At 32.2% G+C, this 15,865-nt stretch overlaps 1 protein-coding gene across 1 annotated transcript in view; it reads left to right on the top strand.

Annotated features, from left to right (window-relative positions):
* The first annotated feature begins 2,058 nt into the window (after positions 1 to 2,058).
* The window catches only part of LOC142325763 (uncharacterized), a 33,643-nt gene continuing 19,836 nt past the window's right edge, over positions 2,059 to 15,865 (top strand). The window contains exons 1-2 of the mRNA XM_075367795.1: positions 2,059 to 2,140; positions 12,063 to 15,405. Of these exons, the coding sequence (XP_075223910.1) occupies positions 2,059 to 2,140; positions 12,063 to 15,405 (3,425 nt within the window). The remainder of the gene's footprint in view (positions 2,141 to 12,062; positions 15,406 to 15,865) is intronic.

Here is a 15,865-nt window from a genome sequence, read left to right as displayed (position 1 = left end):
ATACTATTAATCATCCTGACATGTAACAGTGTCAGAAAAGGCAACGAAAAATCTCTTCACTCCTCACTTTTACTTGTAAGCCTGGCATTGGAGCTGTTATTTTTGAGAATGGCAAAACTACATTCGGAAAAGATATGCGTCTATGGTTGTTAGCTATAACCGTTAAGTTACAGGATCTAATAAATGGGTAGTAAAGTAAGTTTATTTTACTACCCGTTTGTTGTACCCGGGAAAGATAATTGGAATAAAATTAAAACAAACTTAGAAAATCGCAAGGCTTTTAATAGGCAGCGGGTCCATCTCACAAAATGAATCGAGAAATCGGGACATTTTTACAAAAGTAAAAATGTTAGTAAATTCTTACTAACTTTTACTATAGGAATACTTCTACTCATTTCCTTATGCATGTATTCAACTTTATTTCACACCTCAAGACTCCACCGTGAGCGAATGAAAACTAAAACCTGCAAACCGCTTTTCTCACCTTACGTTTTACCTGTTTTTCTTCATTTTTTTTAGATTCCTAAGTTTACCAGATGAAAGACAGAGAGACAAAGAAGTCGACAGAATGATAAATAATGTTAATAGCGGAACAATTAATGAATTTTTTCGTTTATCATGAAAAATATTTAATTTTTATATAAAAAATTATCTTTTAAATCTCTCTTATCCATTTAATAATAACCTAAACGAATATGAGATTTTTCAAGAAAATTTAAATGCATCTATTGCTTGAATCCAACATCTTTATAAAACGTTTATTTTGACTATTTTCATGCGTATACGAACGCATTTTGCGCGATATAAATTCATTTGAAACACAAAGAATGTCTTGAGTTCCACTTTTTACATCGGCATGTATTCAACTTTCAGATCCCATGTCCACAATTTATTGTATTTCTAGAATTGCGGTGAGAACGTGCACGCTTGGACAGTACAATAGAATATATAGTACACAAACGCTTGGCTACCGTATCGGGTATAACATTAAAAATAGATAAAAACAACTTATACGTGTCACCTTACGTAAAAAATAATAAATAGATAAACAACATGAAGTTTTTTTTAGAATATATTGTATTCAAATGTTTTTTATTGTAAAATTTGTTCATTTGTATATTTGTTATATAAGTTAGTGCTTGATATTTATTTTTAATGCTCTTTTCTGATTGAAAATGTTTCTTTTTTTAATGATTTTTATTCAGGTCTATATTTAGAAAATTACCATTCTTTATTTGGGTAACAAAGCAAGATCTTTGTTACATTCTCCATGTCGTTATGTTACTTTTGCGAGTAACTTTTTTTCTTTTATAAACAGATTCAAAACAGAAGAAAGATTACATTCACCTCGTGAATATATATATATATATATATATATATATATATATATATGAGGCTGCAGAGCCTCGCGATGGAAGCATGGCAGCTGTAATGGGGCACCACGTCTAAGGGAAGATTCTTCTATAAGTTTATACAGGATTTGGAGGATGGTATGCCTCGAGCACATTTTTAAGGGCATCGGGTGCCCGGGTGTTCACCAACCATGTTAATTTAAACCAATATCTATTTCGGTTCCGCCTGGCAGCTGATGAGCTGTGCGTCTGCTGGGAGGTCCAATCAAAAGAACACCTGATGTTTGACTGCCCTGCTCTTGAGGGGGCCAGAGACCGGACCACCCTGGAACTTAGAGGTCAATTAGCTACTCACAAGCGGCGAGTTAATGTGGCGAGAGTCGCATTGTCGGACCGTGTGGGACCGTTCCTAGATACGTTTACTTTGTTCAACCGGTATCAGTAGTTTGCTTAAGGGAAAGACTCTTACTGCATTGCTGTGGGAAGCTAACCCTGAGTATGGCTGACCACCAACCAATTATTACGGTTCCAAGTGCTATAAAATGGTGGACTGGTACTTGCTGGCATTCACCGACCTAGGCGTGGCAACGAATTGCTGACTAGACGAAATAAATTTTATTATGGATGTCATATACATTTTTAGTAGTTGACGTGGTACGCCTACCTACTTTATCAAATATATGACATGTGAGCGACACGAAAGCCGATGGTGTATGGCATCACGCTGTTAGTAAGAAGTAGGAGCTATGTTAAGATACTGGTCGTTAAACCATCATCATCATCAACTGGTAACAGTCGGGGTGCATCTGTGGCGCTGTTTTGGGAGGTGCTCTTGTAATATCTTTGCTAACAATCGTCCAGTTTTCAAAGTTTAAACAGTGCATTTGTTAGTAGGTTGAAGGCTGACGTCTGCATGCATCAGATGTACTTTCGATCAAGCAGGTTACGGTTATTCGGAAATGTTGTTATATCTTCGCAACCAATCTTCCGGTTTTCGAAATTCAAACTATTTGATAGTATAATATAAAATCACGATGGAACCAAATCAGAACAAAAATTAACTGATATACTCAGAAATTGACCTTATTACACGACTGCCCAAAAAGGAGTGTAAATGAATTTAGGATGTATGTATGTTTGTTTCACCGTAGCATCTCAACAGTTGAACCGATTTAGATATATGATTCCGCGTTGTAATCCTTACGTTACCGGTAGTGTCATAGGCTATATATATATAATAAAATTAAAAATTTTGAAAACAGAATTGTACTATTTACAATTACTATATACAAAATTGTCCCCCGCACGCTCAATATTAATAATTATACTACATTAAAATGCTGTGTTTGTCAGGAATGGTTTTTTGCAGTAGTATTTTTTAATTTTTAATATTTATATTCAGCATTAATTTTTATAATATAATACGCATTTCTGAGAGCTTTAGCTCATGCTCAGCATGAAGAATTCTTTTCGTTGTTACTCTGCGCTCTTCTCTTTTTTTATGTTGACAGCTTTCTTGCCTTTTGTCTTTATTTATGTCTTTTGTCTTTATATTCAATTTTTTTACACGGGTAAAGTTTTCTGTTGGCAATTCATATTTTAAATTAGAATGAAAATAAAAATTGTAAAATAAAATTACCTTTAAAAAACAATTAAAAATTTCTCAAAAAAGTCATATTTTTCATTTCTTTCTGCACTTCAATTTTTTTCTTCTTCTTCTTAAAGTGGTTTTATTTTAAATCGGTTTTTTTTTGTGCTATAATAACCTTAAACTACTTTAACAAGATTTTTCAGGAATCACAGTTGAACCTAAAAGCCATAAAAGTATACTTACTACCAAGAAAATTGACTATTAGGTACTACATTAGAAAAGATAGCTCAATATCTTGATAATTTTTTTTTTCTCAAGAATATCTTCTTTCTCAACACGATGAACTGCTTAAGTTTCCAATAATACTTTTGAGAATCTTTTAAATTTATGATATATTTATAATATCTCATAAAGGTGTATCGATTTCCGGATAAATTTGCTACAAATTTTGTAAGTTATACAAGTTTTTGAATAATCAAAATTTGAATATTTAGGTAAAAAATAAAAACAAATTATTACTATATGTAATAATATGTAAATATGTAATATATGTAATAATTAGTACTAGTTGATAAACACACGTTTCACGACTTTTCTGGTTTTGTAGAAGACGGCAATATTCGCTTCAGTTTTGCTGAGAAAGGAGCGTTTCCTCAAATTTAACGATGTTTTCGTTCCTCCTCTTTGGTTACATTTTAAAAAGATTAATTTTTTTCTTAAATTTTATGAATATATTCTAATTGATTAAGTTCATATTTTTTTTTAATGTTTTTTTGGGATTAATTATTTGTGTTAGGTGAAAACTTTTTTTCAACAAACAAAAAATGTTTTTTAACCCACTGTGGTTGGTCTAGTGGTGAACTCGTCATCGCAAATCAACTGAATTCGAAGTCGAGAGTTCTAAGGTCCAAATCCTAATAAAAGCAACTATAAAATCCGAATAAAAGTAACTACTTTTATTCAGATTTGAATACTAGATCATGGATACCAGTGTTCTTTGATGGTTGGGTTTCAACTAACCACACATCTCAGAAACGGTTGACCTGAGACTGTACAAGACTAAACTTTATTAACATTTACACATATCATCCTCAATCATCCTCTGAAGTAATACCTTACACGGTGGTTCCGGAAGGTAAACAGAAAAAGAAAAATACAACTGACCGACGAGAACGATCGCCTATTGAATCTACGTGACGAACCCGTAAGCTTGCAACTGGATTGAGGAAAGTGCGATCGTGAATATCGTTTTGTTGTTTCTTTATTTTTCAAACATATAAAGTGTATAAGTTGTTGATATTCGATGTCCACAAGCTCACATGGAGACCGGAATCAAAAAGAAGACGTTGACTTTTAATGAAAGATAGAGTAGCCCCGTTACGGTCCAGGGATTATAAAATCAAATCGGTTGGTTATAAATAATTTAGAGCAATAATATATGTGACACCCATCCGGCAGCAAACTTTAAATAAATAACATTATGGACCGCTTTCGATTGAAAAATCACACCCGTGTGATGAGTCACTGGAGTACAAACAATATTACGTTCATAAACCGAACGGAACTGATATCGCCTACAAGAGTAGCGACTAGATGAGTTGAACGAGTACATTTTACTGTGCAAGAGTTTTCTTCACGTGAGGATCGTTATTGGATACGGCAGGCGTCGTAAAGGATAAAAAGGCTACAAAAGCGTGTTTAGTAAACAATGCGGTCGCGTTTATGTTTGACGAGATACGATACGAATTGAACGGAAAAGAGGTCACTCGGGTGACCAGTCTTGGGGTAACGAGCATTATAAATAATGTCTTCCGTTACGAGTTGGCGATAAGAACGGGGTAGGCAATGCAGGTTGGGCATTCGATAATGACACTATTCCGCTAGAAGAAAACGGATGCTTCTATATTTTATATATATATATTGATGTGCCCCTAGGAATGCTGTTGCCGTTTGCAGAAACTTTCAGGAGGGTGATTGGGCGCGTAAAACAAAAACTGATATTGAAAAAAGCGAGCGATAATAATAACGCTATAATGGCTAAAGAACCCAAAAACTGTCATAACTGACTACAAGACACATCACGTGGGACGTACGACATCTGCGCCCGGCGTTTAGAGAATCAATGGAATTGAACAGTATAATTAAATCGAATAAGAAGTTGCCTACAGGTTTCTACACTTGGAATTTGTTCATATGTCCTAACATGCCGCAGAATAAAAATACTATTTGGTCAATCTAAACAACATCAAAAGAGAAGAAGCCGCTGAATGATACTGGCGTTCCAAACGACAAGGGTTGATGACGCCACAAAAGATGTGACCAAATTTGATCATTGCAATTTGTGGAATATCAAAGCAGCTCTCAATTCGGAACGTTTTCAGAGGGAGGATTTTAAAGCTAAAGATGTACAAAGCTAGCAAGATGTACAAAGCGTTTAAAGATTTTTAAGAATATTATTACGGTAGGCTAAGTCCGCCGCCGGCCTATACTTTTTCGGAATTCTTAAAGGACGTTCCGATTTTCGTGATAGATTGCACTCATCAAAAAGAATCTTTAAAATCTGGAACGATAGACTTGAAAGTATGAATTCAAACTGACAGCAATATTCCTGAAAATACTAAGGCGTACTGCGTGGTGATAAACGGAACATAAAATACGAGCCACTCACTGGAAATATTAATACAGTGAATTGAAAAAAAAATATATGATGTACATTACGTACTTATTTTTTCGTGACCTTCTTCATTCGTTATGCGATAACCTAGCTATGATTATGATGATATTACTCGTATATAACTGCATAACTGTGTTTACGCATTATTTTTCACTAAATACGCGTAAAACATAGCGGCAACCTACTCCGTCGCAATTTAGTTACCTCCCACCGTAAAACGCTTCTTTTCGATCTTTTGCTTTTATCGCGGCGCATGGTGCAATACCGTGACAAACTGTTCCTCCAGTCCCCGCCGGTAAATATGTACGTGGTCGCATCGGCTGGAATTCCAGCTGATGAAAGATATCTTATATTCGTTGGCGGGTCGTTTCGATCCTTCGCTTTTGTTACAGTGCCAGTGACGTATTAGTGTAGTTTCGTAGCTGACGACATACAGGTGACGTCATGGGTTAGGCTAGGTTAGTTGTGACTTCACATGACCTTAGGTAAATGAAATCAACCCACCGGGTTGGTCTAGTGGTTAACGCGTCTTCCCAAATCAGCTGATTTGGAAGTCGAGAGTTGCAGCGTTCAAGTCCTAGTAAAGCCAGTTAATTTTACACGGATTTGAATACTAGATCGTGGATACCGGTGTTCTTTGGTGGTTGGGCTTCAATTAACCACACATCTCGGAATGGTCGAACTGAGAATGTACAAGACTACACTTCATTTACACTCATACATATCATCCTCATTCATCCTCTGAAGAATTATCTAAACGGTAGTTACCGGTGGCTAAACAGGAAAAAGAAAGAAAGGTAAATGAAACCGTGGTTATTAATTTTTGGCGGGGTCAAAGGTCAAGGTTGCTCCAAAAGGAATATATCATGCTATCTATTCCTCGTGGCTGGTTTCTGCTGCCCGAAACAAAATTAGAAGCTTTGAAAATACTAAATTATTTTGGTAGTTAGAAGTTAATTTTATTTAATCGGCTAATACCCGGTATCACTGATAGTAACTTGAACTCGACATCATATTAATGAAAATTAAAAACTGTTTTTTAATTTAATGTTAATAACCAAACTTTTGTTATTAGCCTAATTTATAATGTTTAATATTTTTCTTCTTTTTTTTATTACAAATTTTGAAGTTTTTCTTTAAAGAATCTGCAGCGATTCGATTTAAATTTATTTCATAAGACCCAATTATTCATATTTATTGACTTTTTTCAGATAAGTTCGAAACTTTTTTCGAACTTATTAATTACTTCACTTACTAATTATTTCTGTTAATATTTCATTAGTTTAAAATTAACTATATAATCTTTTGTTATAATTTATAATTATTTTTCTTGAATAACATGGTTTGAAACCGTACAATGTAAATATTATTTTTAAACCTCTTTTTATGACTTTTTTTTATTCCCACTCGATGCGTTTCAAATAATTTTGGTTGTTTATAGCTTTTAGGAATTACAGACTATTTTGTTTTTTTTTTCATATTGACATATATCCAATATCTTCACATAACTGAGATAAATCATAACTGTTCTGGAGATACAAGATTTCCAAACACACAGAAAAAAACAAACATGAAACCAAACACGTAATTTCAATAAACTCATGACAGTTTAAAATAAAAACTCCTTCCAGTGCATTCAAAAACATGTACATTCAAAAACTTCTTCCGTATTGAACTTTTCATAATATGTGAACCATGAAACCAAAAGCTTGCTTGAAGAATTATATCTTACAAAATACTTGATAGAAAAACTGAGTTTTTGTAAGATTATGTGAAGCGACTGTACTTATTACTTCCTTGTACGAAGTAAAGGAAGTATTTTGATCTCGAAACATTTCAGTTTTCATATTTCAAAGGAAATATTCATTTTGACCACCTTACAATCCATTTTGACTAATTTCGGCGTGACGTCTATACGTATATATGTATGTGCGTTTGTATCTCGCATAACTAAAAACAATTAGCCGTAGTATGTTGAAATTTTGGATTTAGCACTGTTGTAACATCTAGTTGTGCACCTCTCTTTTTTATTGCGATCGAAATTAAAATTAAAATTTTAATTATTGAAATATTTGTATCTTAAAGGGAAGCACATCGGTTCGAATCAGACTTTATCTCCTTTTGTTTTTTTTTTAACTTTTTTTATTTATTTCTTTAACCTTTCTTTTTTTAATTTAAATTTATTTATTAATTAATTATTAACCCATGATTGTAAAAAAAGTTTTACAATAAATAATAATTCAATGATAATAAAAAAAGTTAAAAAAATTATTAGTGAAATAAAATATTATGTACTTTTAAAAATGTGTAAATGTAATTTAATAGGCATTACATATGTGTGTATATAATAGATTTGGTGAAATATCTGATTATTTAATATTATTTTTAATTTATAATTTAGAATCGTATTATTTTTAGATTTTCTTAGCAAATTCTTATAAAAATTGTATATTTATTAAAAAAATAATAATTTTATTCAATTATTTGACAAAAAAATAAAATACATTTTTGAATTATATTCAATTTAAAGTGATAGTTGAAAAGTTTTTTTCACTTGTACAAGAGTAAAAGATTTCTGGTGTATCGTTTAAATAAAAGTTAATAATTAAACTATTCCGTTTAGTGAACTCCTGCATACAGGTTACAAATATTAATTTTGACCTTACGGGGTAGAATAGCCAGTTTTTATTATTGGATTATTTGGTAAACAATTTATTTAAAGAGTAATCAAGGAACTTTTACTCTAACCTAATATTTCAGGTAAGATTGTTGAATTAATAATTGTATAAATATTTGATGTTAATAAAAAACTAATATTTTAGCAATAATGTAACTGTCCATTTTTATTAAAGAACTGGAGGATCGTATCTCACTTTCAAATAAAATAAGTTTAAATGAAGTGCAGCAAAATTGTGTATATGTAAGTTAATAGAAGTAAACAAGGAAGTTGTGTGGTGTCCAAATCAGGTTTTTTTTCTAATAGACGGTCAAGATACTGAATAATTTTAACAGAATTTTTTTTATTTTCATTTATAACCGTTTTTTCCTTAACTGTTTATTAATTATGAAACTATGAACGTACAAGTCTTGATAAAACTCATACTTTGGTACCAAAAAATCTTTTCTTTATTGAGAGCCAAAATACCTGTAAAAAAAGACTACGATATTGAAACCGATTATCGGATTTTTTTCCAGATATTAAAAGGACAAAAAATTGTCATGATTTTAAAATCGTATTGTTCGCCAAATTTATTGTTTAACATGTTAAAATAATGTTAAAACTTTTGAGTACGTAGATAAATTTATATTTTATAACAAATCTTTCTTTATTTATGCCGTAAAAAAAATTAAGTACATTTATTCTGAAAATTTTCATTTCATTGAAGTTCATCGGTAGTACGACAATATTGTACTCGTATATTGATCGTGATTTTGTGGATGGTTATATTCATTACCATTCAGAAAACTTCATCTGGTTTTATTCCGCTATAAAAAAAAAAACCATGTTTTATAATTTCTAAGAGATATTGTGTATAACACTAGCTCTGTTAAACTGTTTAAAATTCTCCTGCTACAAATGACAGTATTATTTTATTTTTATTTATTTATTTATTTTTTTTAATTATTAAGTAGTATTTTTATTTTTTTGTGAAAAGTTAATAGAATAATTGAAACGAAAAATTAAATATTACGAACGAGTAACAGAGTAAATTTAAACATAAAACTAAGGAATTAATAAGTGCATAGTTAAGAATTAAATAAATTAACCTGGATTTGAGCAAGTTTTAGAATGTTTATTTTCTTTAATTAATATTAGTAGTCTTCAAATAATCGATAATTTATTATCTATAGTATTCATTTTAAGTAAACTAGTATTATTTTAACAAATAGAAATATTTCACTTTATGATTAAAGGTAACAGTCTCGGCCTTTTATCCGGAAGTCACGGGTTCGAATCCCGGTCAGGCATGGCATTTTTCATACGCTACAAAATTTCCGTTCGTATCCCCATGCACAAGCTTCGAAGCTTATGGTGAATTAATGAAAAAAAAATTAATTAAAACTTTCTTCCAGCTGTAAAATCCCTTTTATTTATTTTTTAATCAATTTATTAATTAGATCGACACCAGTTAAACTGTTAATAAGAATTTAAAGCTAGATATGCATTCTTCTTTTTCCCCTCTTCTTGAATGGGAAAAATTCTGTTTTGTTGTTAAGTTGACTGTGCTGAAATAATTAATGAAAATTCCGAGACACTGAATAAAAGAAAAAAAAGAGAAGGTAGGAACGCAGTAGTGTGAGAGAGAGTGTGATACAATTAACTGACATAGACTGGAAGAAGCCAGAAGCGCTGATGCTATTGAGAAATAATCAAGAGGCCCTAATACACGTGCGTTTACACGTGTATAAATCTTTTGAACGCGATTCAAACTTTGTTCATTTTTCTACGTTTAAAATCAATGAATCGCTACTTATTTCTAACTTTTATATTTAGATTAATAATATTAAAGAATAGTTTAGTCTTTATAAATGCATACGGTTTCAAAAACACTTTTTATCTAAATTAAATTACAGATGTTTTATGTTGAATAAAAATTCATTTAGAGATTTGTTTCTTTCTTTATTTATTTATTTATTCTTTTTTTTATTTTTTTTATATTATACATATTGCACTTCTTTTAGAAATAATTGCTTATTAAAAATTACAATTAAACTAAAGGTTACAGTAGTTGGTGCTGGATGAAAAGATACTGTAATCAACGAATTGCGCCCGATCACTTCACACATATGCAATTTACGTTACACATTATTTAAACATCAGCTTTGTTCTCGTAAAGAAAATACTCAATCAGTTGTTTTCCTGTAATTCTGTAAACCAACAAACATGGGAAGAGATAATAAAAAAGGAGTAGATTAAGAAACGGAAAGAGAAGAGATGAAATTGATTGGGAGGTGGGTAGAGATTTTAAATGTACAAATACTTATAGCTGTATTGAAAAATTGTTGCCAGTCTCTTTCTCTTTTATACACTAAAAACTCAATATTTTTTGTCGTAAAGGCAAATTATGGATAGAATAAGCAAAGTAGAAGAAAAATACGAAATGAGAATAAACACTGATAAATCCAAAGTAATGAGAATATCAAGGGAATATGATGCAACAAAAAAAAAAATTCAACGAGAAACAACTGGAAAAAGTTGGTAGTTTTAAATACTTTCAAGCACAATAAAGTTTGATGGAAGTTGGACTGAGGAAATTAGAAACAGAATTGCAAATGGTAAAATGGTAAAATGGCTTTCAGGGAGGGCAGAAATCTGCTTTCAACAAAAGTATTGATCTGAGAAAGAGATTTGCAAGGTGTTTTGTTTGGAGTGTGGTATTATATAATATAAAAACATGTGCAATAAAAAAAAGAGAAAATCGACATCTGAAAAGTTTTGAAATATGGCTATGGAGAAAAATGATAGGTACCAACTGGCGAGAGAGAGAGTAACTAATGATAAGGTCTTTACAGATATAAAAAGAGTAGGAATATGATTAAGAAAATAAAGAAGAAAATTTAATTGGATAGGCCACGTACTGAGCAACTGTATTCAAAAAGTAATTATTGAAGAAAGGATTGTGGTTACGAGGAGAAGAAGAAGAAGGGGTATAGGAATGTTGAATGATTTGAAAGGGAGACAAGGGTACTATAATTTAAAAGAAAAAGTTTGGGACAGACCATCATCATTGACCATGTTGTTTCTTGATACCTGTCAATAGACAGTTTCACTAAAGAAGAAGAAGAAGAAATACAAACATTTAATCTATCTGTTTCATAGAAGTTTTGATAACATTTTACATAAGATATCATATTTCACTTATTAAATTTACTTAAAATCATCAAATTGCCATGACAGTTAAGGTTTGTGAGTGAGTGAGTTAAATTATACAATTCATTGTTTACATTATTTTAGACAATATTAGAAAGGAAAACATTTGTTTGTTCCTTAACACTGTTCCAATTTCTGTATGGCTCTACTTCATTTAAAATGTTGCACTTGTCAGAATTGCTTTGTCTGTTAATAATGATGTTCATTATACAGTAAGTCTTTATGTGAGTTTCATGTATAGGACTAAATACTGCCAACATTTTGGTGGGCTTGGAATGCTGATTATGTAACTATATGCTTATAGTGAAGAAAACAGTAGGAAATCTTTTTATCCTCACTTTCCCTAGTAAACAGGCACAGGATGCTTGTCCTCTTGAAAATAGTTGTGTCATTTTTATAAAGTGCTGGTCTAAGCACTTGTTGAGCCGTCTAAGACTGTTATGGTTATGATATCGAACACACATGCATTTATGTTAAATTGTCCTAGTTGTGTAAATTTTTAGTCATTTTTTATTATCATAATAGCACTTAAAAATTTAAGTAATGCAGTAATAATTGTATTTAATTTTTCAGGTCAAGATTACTTCTTCACAAACACTGCTCAACCTCCACACTATTTAACATATCAGCAACAACCACAAAGAAGTCAGCAAGCACAATTTCCACAAAGTTTCTTCAATCCTGTTAGTAGCAGTATTTTTAATCCGTTCCGAAGTGGGTCAACTACTGGTCAGGGCAATCAACAGTTCCAGACATTACAGGAAAATTTTGGTGTCCAACCTCCTTCATACCAATTAACATCACAAGGAAGTAACAGTGCACAACAGTATGATTCCTTTAGAGAACCATCACCCACACAGTTTCGCACAAATCAACATTTACCACAACCGTTTCATCACTTTCAAGCACAGTCAGCTGGGGCACAGAGATTTCCATTTGATATTTCATCATCATTGACCTCTCAGCAACATAATTCCAGATTTCAAGATACTCCTTCTTTGCAAAAACCAGCCTTTCAAACTGAACAGAACTCTTTTATTGGTGTAAAAAATTCTGAAGATGAAAATGGAAGAACGACTCAAAGCTATGTCAATGTATATCATCCTCAAGGGATTTCAGCTCAGTCTCCTTCTCCACAACAAAAATGGAGACAGTCACAAGCAGATCTAAGACGGAAGAAACCAGTTTCTACTAATTTACAAAATGGTGATGATATTAATTCATATGTGGATCAACATCTTCAGTTAATAGAAAGCACCCCTCAAACACCGATTTCTTCAACTACTGAGTTTTCAAGCTTACGTACTTCTCCATATGATAAGAGGAGAAATGAAATACAAAATAATGGAAGAACAAAAGTTTCCTCAACAAATGGAAATATTACTTCCAGAGGGAAAATAAATTATAATGATATAAGAAGTAATCGGCCTACTGCTTCTGTTGACTACATTTCAGACATAAATGAAAATATTAGACCAACAACAATTCGATCATCTAACAGGTATAAAACAATACGACCTGATACAAGAGTCAAGCCAACCACATATTCACCTCCTAATATAAACTTTAATCCAACAATTACATCAGAAAATCAACAGAATTTATTTAGAAACCGCATTAATCCTTCAAGAGAAGTGAGACCACATAAAGTCCATTCATTAAATAATGTTGAAAACCTCAATTCAGCTTCTACTCTTTCTGATATTGACACTGAGCCTGTAAAGGAATATGGACATCCACCATTTAATAAGAAAAACCATAATAATGGAATATCTACCTTTGGTACATTACCAGATAATAACACACAATTAAATGCTCAAAACAACAGATTGACAAAACATTTCTCTAGTACACCATCAACACAACATGAAGATACTGATGGTGCAGATGAATCACTTGAAAATTCTACCGAAATTCTTCATTATGAAGAAATAGAAGAAGGAGAAGAAGACCATGAGGAACATGAAAAAAATGAACAACTAGAACCTTTACCATCAAAAGAAGTCTATCACTCTGAAGAATATAAAGAAATCAGGCCATCCAATCCTCCTAAAAATTTAAATCCACAAGTTATTAAGAAAGTAGGAAGTAATTCAAGTTTTGATGTATTAACAATGCATCAAGACCATGCGCTTGTAGCTGATGAAAATTTTAAAGGATTTGTTGACAGTGTATCTATTGACGGTACTGATTCACCTCCTAATCTTCCCGGTGAACCAGAAGATAAATCTGATGAACTGAGTGCCATAACAGTATCTGTTAGTTCAAGAGTAACAAAATCTCAACCACAGGTATCATCGACTCCAGTACCACCGATATCTAAAGATGATGATGTTAGTTATGTGGTAACAACTATGAGTGTTAAAAATACATCAGAAGTGATGACAGCTCCTCCTTCACCGATGACAAGTGATCAAGTCAGTGCACCACCAAGCACTAATTCAGATAATGATCCAGATGCACCACAACCAACAGAAAGTTGGGTTATTGTTGCTAGTGTTCATACAAGTCGAAGTGTATCAGGTGCTAGATTTCTTCCATCTGGATCAGTTAATCAAGAAGAACATCCAACAGCTTTGTCTCCAAAACATAATAATGAGAAAGTTGTTTTAGAAAAAGATAATAAGCAAGCAGAAAACAATCCGACCATGAAATCCGATAAGGAAAGCCAACTTAAGATAGAAGAAAGTGTAAAAAGTAATGTACAAGACTCTGGTTCTAAATCGGCAACTAATGAAAATGTTCCAGTCACAATTTCTCCGTCCATTAGTTCCTCTGATTCAGCTGCATCGTCCAAACCATTAGTATCAACAGAAAGTATTATTGATAAACTTGATAGAGTACAGTCTGAACTTTCAAGTGGAATATTGACAGGAGGATTTAGACCAAGTGGGAATAAACTTGAACTTTTACCTGAAATGGCCTCAGAAAATATAACTTCTACTACAACCTCAACAACTACTACTAGTACTACTACCACTACCACCACTGCAAGACCAACCGATGGTCCTCCACCTGTAGTCATCCGAAAATTTAGTCCATCTGCTCGTCGTACTACACCAAAACCTACCAAAAAACCCTCTTTAATTGAAAATATTCAGTTTGATGATTTAAGTGGCCTTCTGCCTTCAGGTTTTAAACCAAGAACTTCTAGTAGAAAATCAAGTACCACCAAAGCAGCATCAACAACAACAGATTCAGCTGAAAAAATGCAAGCAGATGAGGCTCCAAGCAATAAAAAGAACACCTCAAGAGAAGGAAGCGGCCGGTCAACTGGTCTTGGAGGATTCCAGAATAAGATAAAATTTGAAGATGCAAGCTCTCTACTTCCTCCAGGATTTAAACAGTCAAGCAGTACAACTGAAAAACCAAAGAGTCTTGAAAGTCTTATAAGTAAAATCAAGTTTGATGATGTAAGTTCTTTACTCCCACCAGGATTCAAACCGATGAAAGGAAGTGAAAATAAAGAGAAGAAAGAAGATGAAAAAAGTGGTAAAATACCTGAAATTAAGTTTGAAGTACCTGCCAATCTTTTACCACCTGGCTATAAGGCACCAAATAGTTCATCAGGTAGTAAATTTAAACCTGCTGCTAACATATCTTCTTTATTACCACCAGGATATAAAGAAAGAGCAGAAACAACTACCGAAAGCAAATCAGCTGTGCTTGATTCAATCCTTAGCAAAGTTAAGTTAAAAGATGTTGGATCTCTTTTACCCCCTGGTTATAATATAACTCAAAGTGATAATACAACTATTACAACAGATTCTCCTGAAACAACAACATCTGGATTAAAAGTTGTATTTCCAAGTCGACCTGGCTCTCCACGAAAAACACCAAATTCATCCTCAAGAACAAAATCAGCTGGTGGAATCGGACCTGTTCAACCAAAAATACAAAAAGGATGGCCTACTCGGTAAGTAAATGAATATTTTAATTATATATATATTTTTTTTAAGCAAGTTTATAAATGGTATCTTTATGATCAGCATATCTGATGTATTAAGGTAACATCTTAGGGTTTGATGTTTAAGTCTGGTACAGATACCTAAAGTTAATGTTCATTGAATTTTTATTGTAAGAGGTATATGTTTAACGGCCAAGTTCTATTAGTTTTCAAGCACACTAAGTAACAGTCTGATCAAAGTATCAGAAAAAAAGTTGATATACTCAAATATCACAGTCAGACAAAGTATCGTTTTTATCGTTTTAATTATTTGTTCCTCTTATTTAATGATATTATGAAGGAAGTGATTTATTTTGGTTACCAATAGTCACTATCTGAAACTATCTTTGAAACTATATTCAGATCAATCCTGATTATGATCTATTGATAACAAGAATAAAAAATTATTTTTTTATTTAATATTTTTAAA

The sequence above is a fragment of the Lycorma delicatula genome, chromosome 5 (assembly GCF_047948215.1).
Source record: "Lycorma delicatula isolate Av1 chromosome 5, ASM4794821v1, whole genome shotgun sequence".
In the NCBI taxonomy this organism is placed as follows: domain Eukaryota; kingdom Metazoa; phylum Arthropoda; class Insecta; order Hemiptera; family Fulgoridae; genus Lycorma; species Lycorma delicatula.
The sequence above is the reverse complement of the archived record's forward strand: the minus strand, read 5'-3'. Positions and strand labels throughout refer to the sequence as shown.